The following is a 20,463-nucleotide window of genomic DNA, read 5'->3' on the forward strand; positions in this document are numbered from 1 at the left end:
GTGAATCAATCCATTGGTCGGTTAAAAAAGCCAACTTAATATGGAAAGTGGTGGGTGGCTCGGGGAGACTTGCTTACTCTTATGGGTATCCAGGAGTTTACAACAATAGCAATACTATTCCCTCACAGAGGGTGGGATGTACTAAGGTAAAAAAGCGGTATAACCCCCGTTTTGGGTGCAGATACCTTATAGAAGCCTATGGGCTTATCACCACCGCAGACGCCGACCCCATTCCGACGAGTCCCAGCATACAGTACCTCCCTCAAACTCCTCCTCCCCCTAGCAACACAGCCGGAGGTCCTTCCGGTTGCAGAGGGAAGGAGGAGGCGGCCAGGATACTGTAACCTGCTTCCCTGCCCAGGGATGGGACGGAGACCCCCCGCACACCACATCACAGGTATCGCGGGGGGGGGGGGGGGTGTCCATCACTGCATTGCAATGCTAGTCGCATATGTTAGTACATTTGCGATAGCATCGCTGTGACGCCGCGAGGGGTGGCGATGTATTTTGATATTTCCCGCCCAATATACTGTATACAGAAGAATATTGGTTATGGTAGTATGGGTCAAAAGGTCTATAACAGAATGACCTCAGATTTGATGACTTGGCCATGGTCCACATTGACACAAGGTCATCATGAAGATGGTCCGACACATGAAAAGGACAACATACTTTTTTTAAATTGTTTAGTTGGGGTCATTTTCTAGATGTCATCACATGGACCCCAAATTCGTCTCCTAGTATGACTTGCTTTGCCCGTAATGCTTCAGGCAAGATGTTCTGCGCCTCCACAGCTGTGCTCGGATGGGTGGATGGTACAGTATGAAATAGTAAAAAAAATAAAACACCTCATGTCGACCTTTTCATGTTTCGACCATAGTCTTGGTGAGCATTTGACCATGTCGACCATATACCGTATATATAAGATTAGCTAGCCTTACAGCAACCCTTTGTTCAACAGAGAGGAATATACTACTATGGAAGTGTTCAGAGGAATACAGGATAACAGAACTGCAGACAGCTAAAGATGGAGCATAGGTCACTAACAAGGTGACAAAAAACAATTATCAGGGTAGTCGGAAAGGGAGCAAAGCAGTAAGCAAGCAAGGATCAGGCTGACTGCAAGAGAGAGGAGTCAATAAACGATATGAGCTGGGGCACAGGAGACAGAGTAACCATAAAAGATGAAAGGTCAGGAGAATAACAGGCAAAAGTATCTTCAATGAGCAGGGTCAGAATTACAGTACTAAGACTGGTCTGTGTGTTATACAGGTGAGCTGTGAGTGACACAGATTATATAAACCACCTCTGGCCAATCACAGCTGCCCAATCCGCCTCCAGTGATCAAAGTAACTGACAGACAGTTGCACCAGGAATGAGCACAGGATGATGTAGGCCAGTGGCGTAGCTAAGTTTTGGGCACCCCCCCCCGCCATTAGGGGAGGCGCCCCCCTGCCACCGCCGCCCCACCAAGCACCCCCCCACCGCCGCCGCCCATGCAAACCCCCCCAATCCCCCGCAGCCTTACCTATCGCGCTGGTCCCGGCGGCTCCGTTCTTCTGCTGAGGACCACCACAAAATGGCCACCCCCATACAGCAGACAGTTTCAGAGAACAGTGTGCTATATGGGGGCGGCCATTTTGTGGTGGTCCTCAGCAGAAGAACGGAGCCGCCGGGACCAGCGAGATAGGTAAGTCTGCGGGGGATTGGGGTGGGGGGTGTAACTATAGCACCGCAGCCCCCGGTGCCCCCACATGCACAGCGCCCCCCCCCCCCTGCGGTGGCAGGGGCTGCGGTGGCAGGGGCTGCGGTGGCAGGGGCTGCGGTGCTATAGTTACGCCGCTGATGTAGGCCCTCATTTAGGGGGTATTCAGACCTGATCACATGGCTGCAAATTCGCAGGCCGGGTGATAATCAGTATCGCTCGCAGTATGCATGCGCTAAGCCATCCTGCGATAAAATCCTTCTCATTTTATATTTGCTGGCCATACACATGTTGGCTGACAGAAAGATGGCGTTTGGGGGTGGTAACAGAAAGTTTTCTGGGAGTGTCAGGGAAAACGCAGACATGCCCCGGTGTTATAGGGGAAGGCCTGTAACGTCAGCGCTGGCCCCGGATCAGCCTGTTTCTATCACAGCCAGCAAGTAAGTAACTGTGCACAGTAAAATATAGCATATTGCAAACTAAGGATGTACGGTAGTTGTGAAAGATAAAAAAGCAACCAATAAGTCCTTCCATTGGTAATCACTTAGATAATGTATAATCTACAGTATATATTTTACATAATAACTGCATTCCCAGGACTATGGGTATTACTATAGTGTAGGGATGGCCATCAACCATCGAAGATTCAAAATCATCGATGGTTTATGACCGATGTCGAATACTTGATGGGGGGGAACCAGATGGTTTCCCTACATCGATGACACAGCAAAACCGTTTTTTTTTCTTCAGAGTGCCGGGACACGGAGCATAGCTCCGCCCCGACACCCGCGAAGCCCCGCCCCAAGTGTTTTGATTGGCCTACAGGCCAATCACTCACACATAATAGAAGACCATCGATATGTAAAACTATCCATAGTCACCCATTGCATAGTTTTACACTATCGATGGCTATATGCACTTTTGCCATCGATGGCAAAGGCACCGATGGCCATCCCTACTATAGTGACTAATCTGTGACTAATGGTGACTAATCTGGTGATTTATACTGTATGAACAATCAGTATTTACTGTAAATATTTATAAATTGGCCCAAGCCATGTATGGTAGTATTCATGTTGTCTGCAGGCTATTCCCACTGTAATGATTGGCCAAGCCTCAGCGGTGGCGCATGCACAGTGCGATCGCGACACACGCACAGTCTACCAATAATCGCCCAGTTACATTAACATTAGTCCTGTGCACAAATCTGCATTAGGCTCCAGGCCCTTTCGTTTTTACATTGACAATTATTTTGCATGTACTGTATTATGGTGCAAATATTATAATGCTAATAATAATAATGCTAATAATAATAATAATAATAATAATAATAATAATGATGACATGAATATATTAGTCAGGTAAAACCATATAGAAGAAAACGGGTTTATATAGAAATATAAAACTATTACTATACACTGGTTATGACTGGCATTAAACCAATTCCAGATTGGAATCAGTAAAGTCAGTCAGCTGCTAGTCGGGTGTAATGGGTGAATTTGCAGACAGTTATGTAGTGGTCGCATTATGCAGTATTGTATATGTCGTATCGCCTGGAGATGTATCTGAAGCTGCCTCTTTGTGAAGACCATGGGCCGTTCCCATGAAAATGTTGGGCGTTCTCATGGTAATTTACTGATGACTTGGGTGTGGGGGGGGGGGGGGGGGGCGGACCGCGGCATACGAGGGGGGACGGGCAGCCGGCCGCGCAGGCGGCGTCTGGTTGACTAGCAAGGCTGCGAATTTCACAGTCTTGCAAGTCAACCAGAATAATCTCTATGGTGCAGCCAACCAGCTACTGTCATTTTTCTAACAGAGCCTATAACATGACAGTTAGGAGCTGACTGGCAGGTCCACTTTATCTCTCTCTCTCTCTCTCTAAGGCTTATTGCATACTGTAGATCCCTTAGTCCCACTGATTATTACTATCGAACACAAGGGGGAAAACAGGAAGTAAGAAACAGGAAGCACTTACCAGTCCTGTACTGCATTGAATGATTCCTCATTGGTAATATCATACATTAATATAAAACCCATCGCACCACGGTAATAAGCTGTGGTAATGGTACGATATCTCTCCTGCCCAGCCGTATCCTAAAAAAAAACAAGAATAAACAATACTATAAGCTTTATTTTATAATTAAGAAAACAACAACAATTATATCAGGGTTGCCGACCCTCCCGGAATTTGCGGGAGTCTCCCGAAAATCGGGTCCCCCCTCCCGGCCCCCGGTTAAATGCCGCAATCCGCTGGTCTCAGAGGAGGGGGCGGGGCTAAAATGGCACAATCGTGTCATTTTAGCCCCGCCCTCTCCATGGAGATCAGTTATTTCGGCTATTTGCCGTAATGGGGGCGGGGCTTAATGACGGCACCGTTAAGCCCCGCCCCCAAACTCTTAATGAAAGATTCCTCTCCGGGCTTCTCCCGGAGAGGATTTTTTGCAAGTCGGCAACCCTGAATTATATTACATTTAGAATGTTTGTCTAATCCTTGGGTACGAGGTAAACTGGCCATACTGTACATCTACAGATTAATTGTCAGATCTGGTTGGGTGGAACAAAATGCTGGTAATGGATGAGAGCAAATGACAGTTGACCATTTGCTTTGAAATGCTGGAAAACTGCCAAAAACTGTCACTCAGATATTACCAGGTGTTTGTTCCAACCAGCCCAATCTGACAATCGATCTGTAGAGGTGTGACCAGCTGTACATGTCATGTCACTAGGATTTTTTTTTTATTTTATAAAAAAAATCAGCTGCTGCCACTAAATGTCTTGTGTCACAATCCTAGATACTAACGATGCAGAAGAACCGGTAAGAGAGCTGCCACGGAGCTGCTTAATATCACTGATGCATGGACGCAATTGCGTCTGGCCACAGGGCATTCCTAAGCACGACAAGCGTTATTTATTTACTAACGGTTGCTCGTAAGGCACGCACACATATTGCACAGCGCCTGACAGAAAAGATTTAGTCATTCACATCACTCACAAGCATTATAGGTTTGCATATTTCTTGGTTCGTAAATGACTCTGAGGGGGAGCTCCAGCGGCTAATTAAACCTGAGTATTAATTTTGCAAGTGAAGTTTTATTACCATAAGATCCCGCAGGGTGTCACCAGGCAAAGATATTGCCAGCTAATTCAATCTGCCCTTCAGAGAGTGTAAAGTTTTGAGGGAACAGAATTAAGCAGGCAGGATATGTACAAGGAAGGGGGCTGGTATTCAAATGCAGTTTCTTTCAGGTACAGGGAAACATAAAACTTTATAGTCATTGGTTCTGATATCTGTCTCGGATACATCCTTTTATTAGTCAGGCACATAATGATCCTGTACAGAAATACTTACATATAGCGAGTCTTAGCATACAACATATTCAGGAAAAAAAATGTAAACATACTGTAGTTGTGTATCTCTGGCTGATTGACTTGGGCCATACTTGCCGACTCTTCAATGTCCCTCTCCAGAAGCCCGAAGAGGACAACAAAATGTGCAGGTCGGGGGGCGGGGACAAGGCTGCCGTATCAAAGCCCCGCCCCCAATCCACACAAATGCAGCGGTTTGCGAGTCCGAGAGTAGGGGCGGGGCTAAAGTGATGCGATTTGCATCATTTTAGTCCCGCCCCCTCCCCCGGACCCACGATTTACGGCACTTCTTTCCCCAGCTCCGGGGTGGGAGAGGGGTCTCTGGGGGGAATGCGGGAGCCTTGCCCCCCTTCCCGGGGGGCCGGGAGGGGGACCCGATTTTCGGGAGACTCCCGGCCATTCCGGGAGGGTAGGCAAGTATGAGTTGGGCGTATCTCTCTTTGCCTGATATGGGCGTTTCGGGGTGGGCATTCAAAGGCGACAAGGGGCATTAACAGAGTTAATTGTTAAAATCTTTCTCAAATGGGAAAAAACCTGGGCCTAATTCAGTCCTGACTGCAAAGCTGCTTTTTTAACAAATGGTCAAAGCCATGCTGCACTGCAGGTGGCACAGATGTAACGTGTACAGAGAGCGTTACATTTGGGGGAGTTATTTTGTTTCTGTGCTGGGTAAATACTGGCTGCTTTATTTTGACACTACAATTTAGATTTCACACCCCAAGTTAAGCAGAAATTGCTCTTTGTACCTTATTCAGGTCCGTTCGCACGGTCCCCTAGTACGCACGGGGACCGATGAATTTTTTATTGCGCATGTGCATTCCTGTGCATGAACTTGTTGCGTGCGGCCATGGTGAACAGATGGTTCACCGGGTGCACGCAAGCAGCCTTGCGGGCTGGGGGCGGAGAGGGGCGTGGGGCGGCGGGCTGCCTCATTACCATACTTGGATGCCCAGCATTTCATGGGCGTTCCCATGAGAACGATGGGCGTTCTCATGCTAATGAGGCATGACGGACAGGCGGGTATGGGAAGCTGACATCACCGGATGTCAGCTGTCGCCTACTTCCCCCCCGAGCAGACACACATCTGTAAGGTTGCTCTGAGGCAACCTTACAGATGCGTGAGCCCTCGCCATCATTTGATGGTCGGAGAACATTGAATGATGGGGGCGGATCCCGCCAGGCTGCCCAGTAACATCCATTCACATGCCCTGCGAGCGAATTTGCCTTGCAAATATTTGGCGGGAAGCCATCATTTGCAAGGCAGGGTTTGGTGGACTCACAAGGATGCAAATTTGCAGCCTTTTGCGAATCAACCAGAATAACCCCCTTTGTGTGCTCCCCATAGCAATGGCAATGTGCAGTCCTGTGCATCGACATCACAGGCTCAGATCCTTAGCACAATGCAGGCAAATTCTAGTTAGATCGCCCGGCAAGTTCATACAAGACATTGGTTAGCATTAGAATAGATGGCTTAGCACACATTACTACAGTATATGTTTCTGGGCGATCTGAACCCTGGGAAGCTCAAGGGAAGTTGCCTACCCTAAATTGCCCATGCGTATGCCCCATTACTCTCTCTGCACATTTTCCCCACCTGCTGTGCATATGGTTTTGCCTATTTAAGAAAGATTTTGCTTTTGTGATCAACTCTGAATCAGACCCAATGTTCCATCTTGTGGAAGTGTCATGGGAACGTCATGGGCATGTAGCTACATGTAGTTTTTGTTTGTGCACCTATGGTACGGTATTGTATATTTGCCTTGACGTATACAGTATCCGCCCTTATGTAACAGTGTCTGATAAACATGCTAGAGCGCGCACATTGTCACTTTTGTATGCTACTTGTCAATCATGCCAAAACGCTTCCAGAGATTTAAGACATTGATGTGACATTTAAACAGTACTGAGGATGAGAGAATGAGCAAACACACAGCAGAACGTCTTTCAGCCTTATATTGACCTGTCATCCAATCTAGCAGCCAAATATTAACCATTACTTACAAATCATTCAGCAGTTTAGGCAGGGTTGCCTACCCTACCGGAATGGCCGTGAGGGGCACGGAAATCGGGTCCTCCTCCTGGCCACCGGAAAGGAGGGGCAACCCTCCCACGTTGCCCTCCATCTCCAGGGGGGTTTGTGGGTCAAATCGTGTCATTTTAGCCCCGCCCCCGCAGTGCAATGCATAAAATACCGGCATTAAATGGCTGGGGGGGGGCGTGGCTGAAAAGGCGAAATCACTCTAGCCATGCCCCCAAACAGATCACCTCCGCCCCCGCACCACCCCTTTTTGCTCCCGGCAATGGCCCCGTCCCCCTGCCTTACTGAGCTGGCAACCAGAAAGTCGTCAACCTTGAGTTTAGGTGAAAATGCCAGTTGACAAACCTTGGAGAGACTGCTGCTGCCAGTTTTATGAATATTTATAGTGTGACTTTAATAATCTCGTATTCAGTTGAAGCTACTCGTAGTGATTCCCTTACATGTGTGTTTGTAAGAACAGATTGATTTCACTTCAGTGTTGAAAAAAATGACTCAGGTAAGTAGACAGCCCCCACACACTCTGTAGCCAGATACCTGATCTGCCGCCCAGCCGCCGCACCCCCTCTGCTGTTCAGCTGCCGCATCCAGCCTCACCCCGTTGCGCTCTCTGTTCCAGCTGCCTAACGCTGGTAACAGCATGCTACTCCTGCAATGTGACATCAGGACATCTCGTTGAGCACACAGCAAAGTAGGCTAGCAGCAGTGCCACAGTTGCGGGAGATGGTACACAGCGGAGTAGCACGCAGTCAGAGGAGGCATGCAGCAGTGCCGCAGGTGCGAGAGCCACATCTCATTAAGAAAAGCGCTACATGCGGCTCAAGAGCCCCAGGTTGGCCACCCATGGTATAGAGGATCAACCATGTCTAGATCAACAATCACGTGGTCAACCACTACTGGTCGAACGCATTGCATTAGATGCCTAAACATAGTCTACAGCTTCTAGATCAAAAGTAACAAAAGATCAATGCAACAAAAGGTCAATATGAACTTAGACATTAAACATAAAAAAAACATGAAAAACTGATGTGTAGGTTGTCATGGACACTGTAAAAGAGTACAGTGTCCCCTCGCATGGCTCGCTGCACTCTCCATGCCTCAGGCTCGGTGCCTCGCTGTGTTCGGCACACTAATTTAAACGCCTTCTATTTCCACTGGGATAGTAAAGTATGAACAAGTTGGCTAAATCAAAAAAATCACGAAAAACTTGTGTTGTTCTTATCACTGTTGATCAAGTTCTTATAGGCCTGTTATTGTCGATCTAGACACTGAAGACTATGTTTAAGCATCTAACTAGTCGCATTCAACTATTAGTGGTTGACCACCCGGATACAAATCACATAGGGTGTTTGATGGGTAATGGAAAACTGATGCACAACCTGTTCCCGAACAGTATACTTCATATGTTACTAATAGTAATCACTTTCATAGGTATATTTTTTTTTCTAGCATCAGAGAATAAAAACAATGTCATCACATCTAAAAAACAACATATCTTTATTAATTACAAACAATTAAACAGAGAATAATTAATTATATAACCCTGATAAATGTCTAAAACCCTGGGAGTATAAACTGTCCATCTAATTGATGTGAAACCTTTACTAAACAATGGAAGTATTTCAGTGAAATAATTGGCCAGTACAGATCCAACAATCATGTTGGCTTATACTTGAGTCTCTCTGACAGCCTTCCTGACAGCATCTCTATTTGCTATATATATATTTATATATACAATACTGTACTTCCATCAGACGTATTTGCATTTGTATATCCTGATGACAGAAGTACAATTTCTAGCTAGCACCCCTGACATAATCTTAAGCAGGAGATTTATGAGTGAAACAGGAGCCTCCTGCAGGATTAGGGAGGGTAGCCAACTATGCCTTTAGTTTCTCTTCCATCAATGGAGATAAGGGATAGTTGATCCTAGCTGAAGTGATGGAGATCTTCTGCTTTGTAGCTATAATTATTATTTTTTTCTGTCAAAAAGTAATTTAGATATGAGATAGAGTAGACCAGCAGGGAATAGTAGTGATAAGAACAGGAATGAATGTCACCTAAAGGATCCAAAATGACTATTGTCATTAATCCAGGGAATCACGTACAGGAAGTAGAAAAGACTGGGCTAATGGAGGACGTACCAGTAACAGGAATGCTGTGTATGGATATATATATATATATATGTGACCTTGCATCTGGCGGATAGCTTACTGTACTTGTCTGGCCCGCCTGTTATTACTAGGGCAGACGTGTTACACATATGGGAATACGGATCTTTACATTTCCAGACAAGAAGACGCACACACACCCTGCTTACATCCTTACGCTAAGGCGAGAGTCCTCCCCGTGTCTACTGAGAATCTGCACACGCAGACGCCTATCCTGTCCGTTGCTTTTCAGTCCACACCCGCGGTCGTCACCATCAGTAGCTAGACTTGTACCCCCCTCAAACAGGTTGCCGACAATTTGTTTGAAACAGGCGCCTCACCTCCATCCACATGACAATATCAAGTATGAAAGTCAGCCTGCCCTACACTGTCATGACAAACCCAGGGACATGCGATCACAAGGTCGCCAGCCAGTTACCACCCAGATGGGCAGGGGCGGATTGGGAACTAAAAGTGGCCATGAAAAAAAAAATCAAATGTAGGAGGAGCCATATCCAAAATAGGCGGGATTAATACATCACTACACCTGTGTGGAAATCATGGTATCAATATGTTTTGCAGACATTTAAGCCGCTATGACAAACTACAAACCTCCACATAAAGCCCCACCTCCCCCACTGAGACTGAATACCGACCCCAAAACCTCCATCAAGCAAACAAGTCATTACCATGATCCCCCAAATATCACAAATATCCCCACCTCTCTCCGCATGGAGCCCTGAAACAGGCCAGAACTTCGTACACATCCAGATAGAACCTACTCCTGTCCCTTTAACTGATGTCACATTAGATTTAGGTGGGCGCCCGCCATAGATGAGTTTATGCAGCGGTACTCTGCGAACGGGCAAAGGTTTTTTATGTGGGAGACAGGAGGGGGGTGGGGCTGACAGGTGGCTTTAGAGGTGCACCGGCCTCAGCCAATCCACCCCTGCAGATGGGTCAGTCCTTGTGCACTAGCAGTCGCTGTACAGATGCCTCTGCTCAGTGGGACAACTAGTTATGTCCCTGTGTCTGTAGAGAGGGTGCGGCTGCTTCCTGCACGTTACACTATTCCTGCACCATACTTAGCAACTTTATGACTGTCCCTCTCCAGGAGGTACATATGGGGCGGGAAGATCATAGGCATACTTGGGGAGGAAGTAGACAGAGGCATCCATAGGGATGAGGTCAGAGGAACAACTATGGTGGCAGTGGTCAGGGGCACTCATGGGGACTCTTGGTGAGGCAGGGGTCAGTGGTAGATATAAGATATGGGAGGGGAAATCATAGGTGTATATTAGAGATGAGCGGTTCGGATTCCGTGTAATCTCGCGTCGGATTCTCACGAGACACTGAGTCTTTAAAGGCTTGGCGTCCCGAGAATTCTACAGTGCAGAGGAGTTTGTGCAGTGCAGAGGAGTTTGTGCTGTGCAGAGGGGTGTTGTGCAGTGCAGAGGGGTGTTGTGCTGTGCAGAGGGGTTTGTGCTGGGTTACTGTATTGTACTGGTCGTGTGTTAGGCAGGCTGTCAGTCAGTGAAGTGTGGTACAGTACACAGACAGGATGTCAGTTAGCGTTTCATTTTTTATTTATTTTTTCATTGTGGTGTGTGGTGTGCTGCACTGTAATCCAATACACCATATACTACTGTCAGTACAAGTTCCGTTTGTGATTGTTCTGCCTCCACGCAGTGTTATACAAGCCCTGTCTATACATTTTTTTTAGCTTTTCTTTATTTTTTGTGTGTACAACACCCCAATAGTATACACCATAAGTTCCGTGTGTGATTGTTCTGCCTCCACGCAACGTTATACAAGCTGCACATTACAAAAAAATAACAGTAAAAATTGTAAACAATTTACTGCACCCATACAATACTGTCAGAAGTTCCGCGTGTGATTGTTCTGCCTCCACGCAGTGTTATACAAGCTGCGCATAAAAAAAATAAAACCAAAAAAAGAATTTTGCTCTTCTTTATTGTTTGTGTGTACTGCACCCCAATACACCATACTGATACTCTCATAAGTTCTGTGTGTTAATAACCAGCCAGCTTGCTGCAGACCTTGGCCTAAATTGAATGAATACAACATTGTGAGCTGTAAAGTGGTCAAAATTGTCTGGAAAGGGCTGGAAATTAATGTTATTGAGTTTATTATTACTTTAGGGACAAAAAAAATGCAAAAATGACGTGATTTGGGCGTTTTTTGACCATTAAAAAAAGTTATCCAAAGCCTTTCACCGCCGCTTGACAAAGCCAAACCCAAATCCAGTGAAGAATCCAAATCTTTTGCCCTGGCGCTCATCTCTAGTGTATATGGATAGGCAGGGGACAGAGGACACTAAAGTGAAAGACTTGTCTATATGACTCATGCAAGCAGGTGAATAAGGAGCAGTAAGGGCTATTTCACAAGCTCCGGCTCCTGCCGGGTGGCAAAACCCCGCACGGCCAAGAGCCGTGCCGCACACAGCAGTTTACAATGATGGGGATGGCCACAGCCCGGCAGCCGTCCCTTCGATTAACTACTGTGCACGGCTTTTGTCCGTGCGGGGTTTCGCCGCCCGGCAGGAGCCGTAGCGTGTAAAATAGCCCTAAGGACAGTCTTCTGATAGCACATCTACTGCAGTACCACTCTTGGCCACTGTGTGCACTGTAGAGCACATGATTCTTACTCAAATTGTCACTATAAGGGAGCCAACACACGTAGTGGTGGAACTTGTGAGTGGTGGGCCCAGGTACCAAAATAAAATTTGGGCCTCCCTCCTCACTTCAACCCAAGTTCACAATACAGCACACAGCAGTATGTGGCAGTAGTAAGCATTTTAGTCCTTTAGGTGCCCTGGTTCAATGCCCCTGCTGCACCAATGGTAGTTCCGCCTCTGAACGGTAAGATTTTATAAACAATCCAATCTCTTACCAATTCTCTTGAAATCTAGAACACTTCTGGCCAAAAGATATCATGCCCGCACACAGAACAATTGTGTAAATGATGGTGGGTGGATGGGTCGTTTAACAACTGCAAATTATATTGACACATTATTAGCACATCGTGCATCACTACACACAGGATGATGTGTGCAAAATCGTGCACGACGGGTTGTTACCTTTCCGGCTGATGAAGGAATCAGTGAGCTAGACGAACGACCGGCGGGTGTGTGCATTAGATCATTAACCCTTTGGGTGGCTGCTGCATCGGGCTGTCCTGGAAAATTTCCATGCACACCACTATGCTGCAGTAGGTGCGTGCCAGTGGTGCCCCCAGCTGTGCACCACTGGCACACCACCTCTTGGGCCCCCCACCCGTACGCCAGAGCTCCCCTGCCACTTCCCCAATCGCCATTCACTTCACAGAAGTGGCGAAGGCGACAGGGGGACTCGGGAGCATTCAGGCACCCCGCGACCCCCCTTCCAGCGATTTGCGGCACACCCCCTTGCGACCCCTGCAATTCGCGACCCCCCCTCCCACGATTTGCACCAACCCCCGCCCCCGTGACACCCCCTCCAACGATTCGCAGCAACCCCCCGCCCCCCCTCCCGCGATTATCTGCAAACCCCCGCGACCCCCCTCCCGCGATTCGCGGCACCCACCCCCCGCGACCCACCCTCCCGCAATTCGCTGCACACCCTCCCGCTACCTCCCACGAGTCACGGCAAGCCCCGCGACCCCCCCCTCCCGCGATTCGCGGCAACCCACCATACAATTCATACAATTCTAACCATATTTCTCATATACAAACGTTCACAAATTAAGGGGGCGCAGCCCCCTACGACGGTGTGAAGAGCGCCCGTAGGGCGCGATGAATCACCTAGTATATACAGTATGCAGAGAATACAGGTGTGCTGTGATTGGGGAAGCCTGTGATATACAGTACTGTAGCTACATTTGTGCAAAATCTACATTTAATGCAGTTCCAAAATTAGGGCTAAGCCACAGCCCATTGAGGAGCCTGCCACAGGAAAACAACAAGCCTGGCCTGCCAATATCTGTACAGATGGAACAACACCCGCCGTAGCTGCTCCTGGCAATCAAATCGCCACCCGCCGCTGCAAGGGGGCGCGCTCGCTCAAGACGCACGAACACTCCGTTCTGACGGAGCCCTCTGCCATCCATTACATCTCCCCTGCTGACCCCGGCCCTCCAGATCTCTGCCCATCTCACTGAATTGGAGACGGGCTGTGAGACGCTTACGTGCCCCCGTCAGATATCACTTCTCCACCGGTGATCGCCAGCTAAGGGAATCTAGCGATTCTCAGCTGTAGCTCATCACTAGGGAAATGCAGCTAATTGTTCCATTTAGGACAGTTGAATTTGGTAACACAAATCATTTCATCAGGGAGAATCTCTTATATATTTGGCTACATCTGTCACTCAAAGTGTGTGAGTGTGTCTATAATGCTGGGTGGAGCCTCTGACTCACATGACAGAGAACCAGCCCAGTGAGTGAGCCCACAGTGCCAGACACCCTCTGCCTCCCCATGCTGCCCAGGAACCTACTCCACAGCCACCAGGTGAGTGCCCCCGCCGCCCCCCCCCCTCCCGTGATTCACGGCAACCCCCCCGCGACCCCCCCGCGATTCTCAGCACCCCCCCCTGCGAACCCCCCTCCCGCGATTTACGGACACCCCCCCCCCCACCCCACGCACGATTCACGGCAACCCCAGGATTAAATGGCACATGCAAAACACTGACATGGCTATGGTCGACAATGAAAAAGGTTGACATGAGTTTTTGAAGATTTATTTAAATTTTTGAATGTTTTCATATTCATTCTCATGTGTCGACATGGACACCATTGAAGTGCCACCCCCGACCCCCCTTCAGTGATTTGCGTCACAACCCAACCACCCGCGACCCCCACCCTCCCGCGATTCGCGACCCCCCCTCCCGCGATTCGAGCACCCCGCGCGACTCCCCCTCCCATGATTTGCGGCAGCCCCCTGACCCCCCCTCCAATGATTCTCGGCAACCCCCCCACCCCCGCCTCCCGCGATTTGCTGCAAACCCCCGCACCCCCTCCCGTGATTCGCGGCACCCACACCCCCGCGACCCCCCCTCCCGCAATTCGCTGCACCACCCCCTCTCCCCCCGCGACCCCCCCTCCCGAAATTCGCGGACCCCCCCCCCCAACTCCCCGCGATTCACGGCAACCCCAGGATTGCACAAGCAAAACACTGACATGGCTATGGTCGACAATGAAAAAGGTTGACATGAGTTTTTGAAGATTTATTTTCCATTATTTGAATGTTTTCATATTCATTCTCATGTGTCGACATGGACACCAATGAAGTGCCACACTTATGTCATGTGTTGACCTTTCTGTGTTGATTTTTTCTTGTGGCGATTCGCGGCACCCCCCCGCAACAACCCCTCCAGCGATTCGCGGCACACCCCCTTGCGACCCCCGCAATTCGCGACCCCCCCTCCCACGATTCGCACCAACCCCCGCCCCCGTGACCCCCCTCCAACGATTCGCAGCAAACCCCCCCCGCCCCCCTTCCGTGATTCTCTGCAAACCCCCACGACCCACTCTCCCGCAATTCGCAGCACACCCCCCGCTACCTCCCACGAGTCACGGCAAGCCCCGCGACCCCCACTCCCGCGATTCGCGGCAACCCACCATACAATTAATACAATTCCAACCATATTTCTCATATACAAACGTTCACAAATTAAGGGGGCGCAGCCCCTTACGACGGTGTGAAGAGCGCCCGTAGGGCGCGATGAATCACCTAGTATCATATATTTCTTACTTTGAATTAATTAATCTACTCTAATTTTATGGAAGTTTACACCAGTGATTTTTCAACCATTTTTCACCTTGCGGCACACCAAACAAGTTTTTTAAATTGCCAAGGCACACCATCAGACCCCCACAGGAAAAAAACAAACCCATTGGCCACCATATGAAAAAACAATCACACTAGTCCCCACAGGTAACAAAAATAAAATACATTGGCTGTCTCACATGAAAACAAGAGACCAGTGAATAACAGTTAAATTGGGAGTGATGGCGCGCGAGCACAGAACGAGCTGCGGGAGGTGGAGAGCGGTGTCAGTATCAAACGGACAGGTCGGCTCCCAGACCCTCCGTGAGTCTGCTTGTGTCTGCGTTCTAACGCAGGCATACTGGCAGCCACAGGACTGCGATCCCGCAGAAGGTGTTAGCTGTTATAAGCCAAACGATAGGCAGAATTGAAACAGTGTGGCGGAGATTTACTCCGCATTAGCTAACAGCCGCAATACTAAAAACTGAGGGACGGCGCGGCAATTAAAAGCCGCCGATTATTGGGGGGATTAGGAAGGGCAGGGAGAACTATTAAAAGCTCTCTGTATTTGTAGAAACAGGGACACATATCCCTGAAAATAAAGGTTTCAATAGAGACAGTGGTCCTTTTTCTTTTAACCTCTTCACGACATTTGACGTATATATACGTCATGGCCGGGAAGTACTTCCCGACACATGACGTATATATACGTCATGACTTTAAACTGTCACTGCGTCTCGAGACGCAGTGACAGAGGGACGATGTCTGCTGTCCCTGACAGCAGACATGTCCCTGCATGCCCAGGGGGGGCTGCGATGTCTCCCCCCCGTCGGCGATCGCTGTGATTGGCTGTTCAGTGTGAACAGCCATTCATAGCGGTTTCCTGTGTTACCAGCGAATCAGACGCTTGGTAACACAGGTGTCAATCACCGCAGGGCGTCAGGGGGCATGAGGGGGTCATCGGTGACGATGACACCTCACCCCACCTGCCCCCAAGGCTGTGATTGGTCCGTGGGACCCACGGACCAATCACAGCCAAGGCGCGACATTTAAACTAACGGTGACTGCGCTGCAGACGCCATTCCGGTCTGGAGTAGCGTGCAGAGCGGTCACCGTGCCTATCTGTCGTGATACTGACCTGATCCTTGCTAATACTTACCTGATCCTTGCAAATACCTTACCTGATCACTTGATCACTGCTTGTAGCGTGCTGGACGCTTCCTGGATCTGACTTCCTGAGACTTCCTGCTGCTGCTGCAGTGTGATAGAGAGATAGAGAGATAGAGAGAGAGAGATAGAGAGAGATAGAGAGATAGTGACAGAGAGAGCTATATTTTGTGTCTGCTACCCACCCTTTTTGGGGGTGCAGGGGTTTTTTATATATAAATAACTGTCGCTGCTGCTGCAGTGTCATAGTGATAGATAGTGATAGATAGTGAGAGATAGTGATAGATAGTGAGAGATAGAGAGATTTGTGTCTGCTACCCCCCCTTTTTGGGGGTGCAGGTTTTTTTTTATATATATAACTGTCAGTGCTGCTGCTGCAGTGTCATAGTGATAGATAGTGATAGATAGTGAGAGATAGAGAGATAGAGAGAGATAGTGACAGAGAGTGATAGAGAGTGTATATTTTGTGTCTGCTACCCCCCCTTTTTGGGGGTGCAGGTTTTTTTTTATACATATAACTGTCAGTGCTGCTGCTGCAGTGTGATAGATAGTGATAGATAGTGATAGATAGTGAGAGATAGAGAGAGATAGTGACAGAGAGTGATAGAGAGTGTATATTTTGTGTCTGCTACCCCCGCCTTTTGTGCTGATCACTATATCTGAGGTGATCAGCAACTTTTTGGGGGCGCAGAGGTTTTTTTTTTTTATATATACCTGTCAGTTGCTGCCAGTTGCACCAAAGGTTGTGCACCTGCTGCCCCTCACTGGTAATCAGTGTCGCATCACTGATCACCTTTTTTTTTTTTTGTGGGTGCTGTGTGGTCTTTTTTTTATTTTTTTTTTACACACACTGTGATTTTGTGGGTGTCCTGTGGCCACTGTGCGCTGATCAGTGACGTACATCACTGATCAGCTTTTTCGGCACAGGGTTGATCTATTTTTTTTTTTTTTGATCAAATTCCTGTTGCCTTTGAGCGCTGTTCAGTGACAGACGTTACTGACCAACATCTGTGCTCAATTTTTGGCGCAGGACCTTTTTTTTTGTTTTTTTAACCCCTTCAATTTTTTTTTTTTAACCCCTTCAATTTTTTTTTTTTTTAACCCCTTCAATTTTTTTTTTTTGTATAAAGTATTTTTTTTGTTCTGCACTACATACACACAACACACTACATACCCCCCGGGTTGAAATAAAGTTTGTACCCCCCCCTACACTATACACGTGTTGAAACATTTCACTACCAGTAACACAAAAATAAAAATGTCATCCCAAATGTCATCCCAAATGTCATCCCAGTCATCCAGAAGAATGTATTCAGTGGAGGAGGCATATGCCATGCTTGCTTCTGATTCTGACACAGCCAGTGAGGCAAGCGGGGAATTTGAAGGATTCGTCTTAAGCTCCTCTTCCTCCTCTGGTGATGAGGGACCCCCTCAAAGACGCCCCCGTAGAGCAGCTGAGACCCCCCCCCAATAATTGATCTCGTATGGACCCCACCACCAGACAATTTTGAGCCCCAGGTTGAGTTTTTGGCCATGCCAGGAATCCAATTTGATTCCACAGGTCTCAGAGAAATTGACTTTTTCAAATTATTTTTCTCTGATGATTTTATAAATTTAATGGTGGACCAAACTAATTTATATGCCCAGCAGTTTATTGCTCAAAACCCCACGTCATCATTTGCTAGGTGGACCCCTGTAGATGCAGTAGAGATGATGACGTTTTGGGGTCTGGTGTTTCATATGGGCATAGTAAAAAAGCCACAAATTAGGCAATATTGGAGTACAGATGTTCTGTACAGCATTTTACCGTATGGCCATGACTCGGACTCGTTTTGAGGCAATCCATAAATTTATACATTACACCGATAATGCACAGTGCCCACCCAGAGATGATCCCACCTTTGACAGGCTATTCAAAGTCAGGCCGGTCATTGATCATTTCAGTGCCAAATTTGCAGAGCTATACATCCCTGATAAATGTATTAGCATCGACGAGTCCCTTATACATTTTAAAGGAAGGGTTAAATTCCGCCAGTACCTTCCCAGTAAGAGGGCAAGGTATGGCATAAAAATGTATAAGCTGTGTGAAAGCACCACAGGGTACACCCACAAGTTTAGGGTATATGAAGGGAAGGATTCAAGAATTGAACCGCCAGAATGCCCCCCCTCCCTCGTAGGTGTTAGTGGAAAAATTGTCTGGGATTTAATGCACCCCTGGATAAGGGTTATCACCTCTATGTGGATAACTTTTACACCAGCATCCCCCTGTTTAAGGCCCTTGGTTCAAGAGGTACAGCAGCTTGCGGTACTGTGCGTAAGAACCAAAGAGGCCTCCCAAAAACGCACATTGCCCAAGTAATGAGAAGGGGTGAAAGCAGGGGAATATGCACCGAAAATATGTTGTTGGTCAAATATAAGGACAAGAGGGATGTCCTTATACTGACAACAATTCACGGAGACAGTACCACCTCCGTCCCTGTACGAGGTACCAGTACCCACACCTCAAAACCAAATTGTATCCTAGATTATGCACAAAAAAGGGTTTGACAGGAGAATGTCTGCGCACAGGATTGCAGCTATATGTAGATTCTGTGGGTCACTACACTCCCACTCACTCCAATACACCAACAAAAAATGAAAATACACTGCAGCGCTATCCTTCCTCTAATTAAAATTCCTAAGACAGATCTTCAGTGTTGCTTGAAGTTATTTCATCAATATGAGAACCACAAAGATCCCTACTGACCTCTAAATGGGTCCCTATGTTCACGTAAGGGTATCTTTATGGTCCTTTTCAGTCGATAAAACGCTGATACATCAACCAAAACCTCTTCAGACACTGGATAGATATCCGTTACTGACCTGTATGTAAGGCCCTATTTTCATGTAAAGGTATCTTTATCCCTGGTTTCACCACAACTTCAACATATAGTTTCCACCAATCACATGGACATCCCACAGGTCATATGAGTATACACTCACCTCAAACTGAGGCCCTATGTTCATCAAAAGGTATCTTTGGTTGTTCACCCAGCAATCAAGGATATCATCAGACCACGATCCTCCGTACAAAAGGTATTTATTCACGATAAAACAAACAGTAAAATCGAGTGTTAAAAAACTACACACAGATGTGTGAGACCAAAATTACCACACTTTCTCCCTGCATCCGGAACAGGGTGAAAGCAGTTTGTATAGATGTAAAAAACAACAGTGGTCTCACCATCAAGTGTGTCCCCTCCTTCTCCTCACCAACGCGTTTCAGGCCCTGTATGGCCCTTTTTCAAGGTGTGAGGGGTATTTGGTATAGGACGGTATTTATACCTGTCCTACCTTTCCTGATAAAAAATCATCATAAAAACCGGAGCGGAGTATGGGAGTGTTACTCCACACATCCTATTCCTAAATACCTATCTAGTACAGCAAAAAATCCTCTCTATAAAGTCTATACATTACTAACATCATCCAGATTTATCAAGGCACATATTTACATTACATACGATTATAAGTGCTACATAAAACTACACCATTTTTTCTTAGTGCAGTCCATGTTTTCTGTCTTTCCGAGCGGCACCTGTGAGCACTGATTATTGCACTCGTTTCAACTTCCGCTTCCGCGTGCAGCATCTATAACTTCTCCGATGTGTACACATTACGAGGACTGCAGGTTCCCCTTATGGCTTGACGGACATCGCGCTTCCTCCCTTTGGCGCGCATACTGACTCCTTTGTGGAGCGCATCTTTTCCTTGTAGTTCGGGCGCCATTTTATTTGTGATATTCAGATAGGGAATGATGTAAATCACACATGTCCTCATTTATGTGTTACTCCATATTGTAGCCCGCAGCGTTCGGTCCAGCAAGACAAATACAAACATATAAACAAAGATATTAGTATTTATATACTTTTCAAGATGTTAATAGTTCTGTTTATAGGAAGCATTTAACTTCAAAACCTATATTTAACCCATTGGGTTCTATGGTTCTATGTGAATATATTTTTCTCATTTCTGCGCAGGCAAGACGTTTTTCTTTATCATTTACACGCCAGTTATCCTTAATTACACATATGCCACAAAAAGAAAGGAGATGTTTGGTATCACAGTCATGAATATTTTTAAAATGCATAGATACATTATGCGTCTCTGTCCCCTTCTTGATATTCCTTACATGCTCGGCCATACGGACCTTGAGCATTCTTATAGTTTTCCCTATATACTGTTTGTGGCATGTACATTCAATTAGGTAAACGCAGAATTTACTATTGCAGGTGATGAAGT

At 47.2% G+C, this 20,463-nt stretch overlaps 1 protein-coding gene across 2 annotated transcripts in view; it reads right to left on the minus strand.

Moving 5' to 3' along the window:
- RAB3C (RAB3C, member RAS oncogene family) overlaps positions 1-20,463 on the minus strand; it is a 144,484-nt gene that overhangs the window by 37,270 nt on the left and 86,751 nt on the right. For both annotated transcript variants that reach the window (XM_083153376.1, XM_083153367.1), the window contains exon 3: positions 3,681-3,799. In XM_083153376.1, coding sequence (XP_083009502.1) covers positions 3,681-3,799 — 119 coding nt within the window. The remainder of the gene's footprint in view (positions 1-3,680; positions 3,800-20,463) is intronic.

The sequence above is a fragment of the Crinia signifera genome, chromosome 1 (genome assembly GCF_055691185.1).
Source record: "Crinia signifera chromosome 1, ASM5569118v1, whole genome shotgun sequence".
Classification (NCBI taxonomy): Eukaryota; Metazoa; Chordata; class Amphibia; order Anura; family Myobatrachidae; genus Crinia; species Crinia signifera.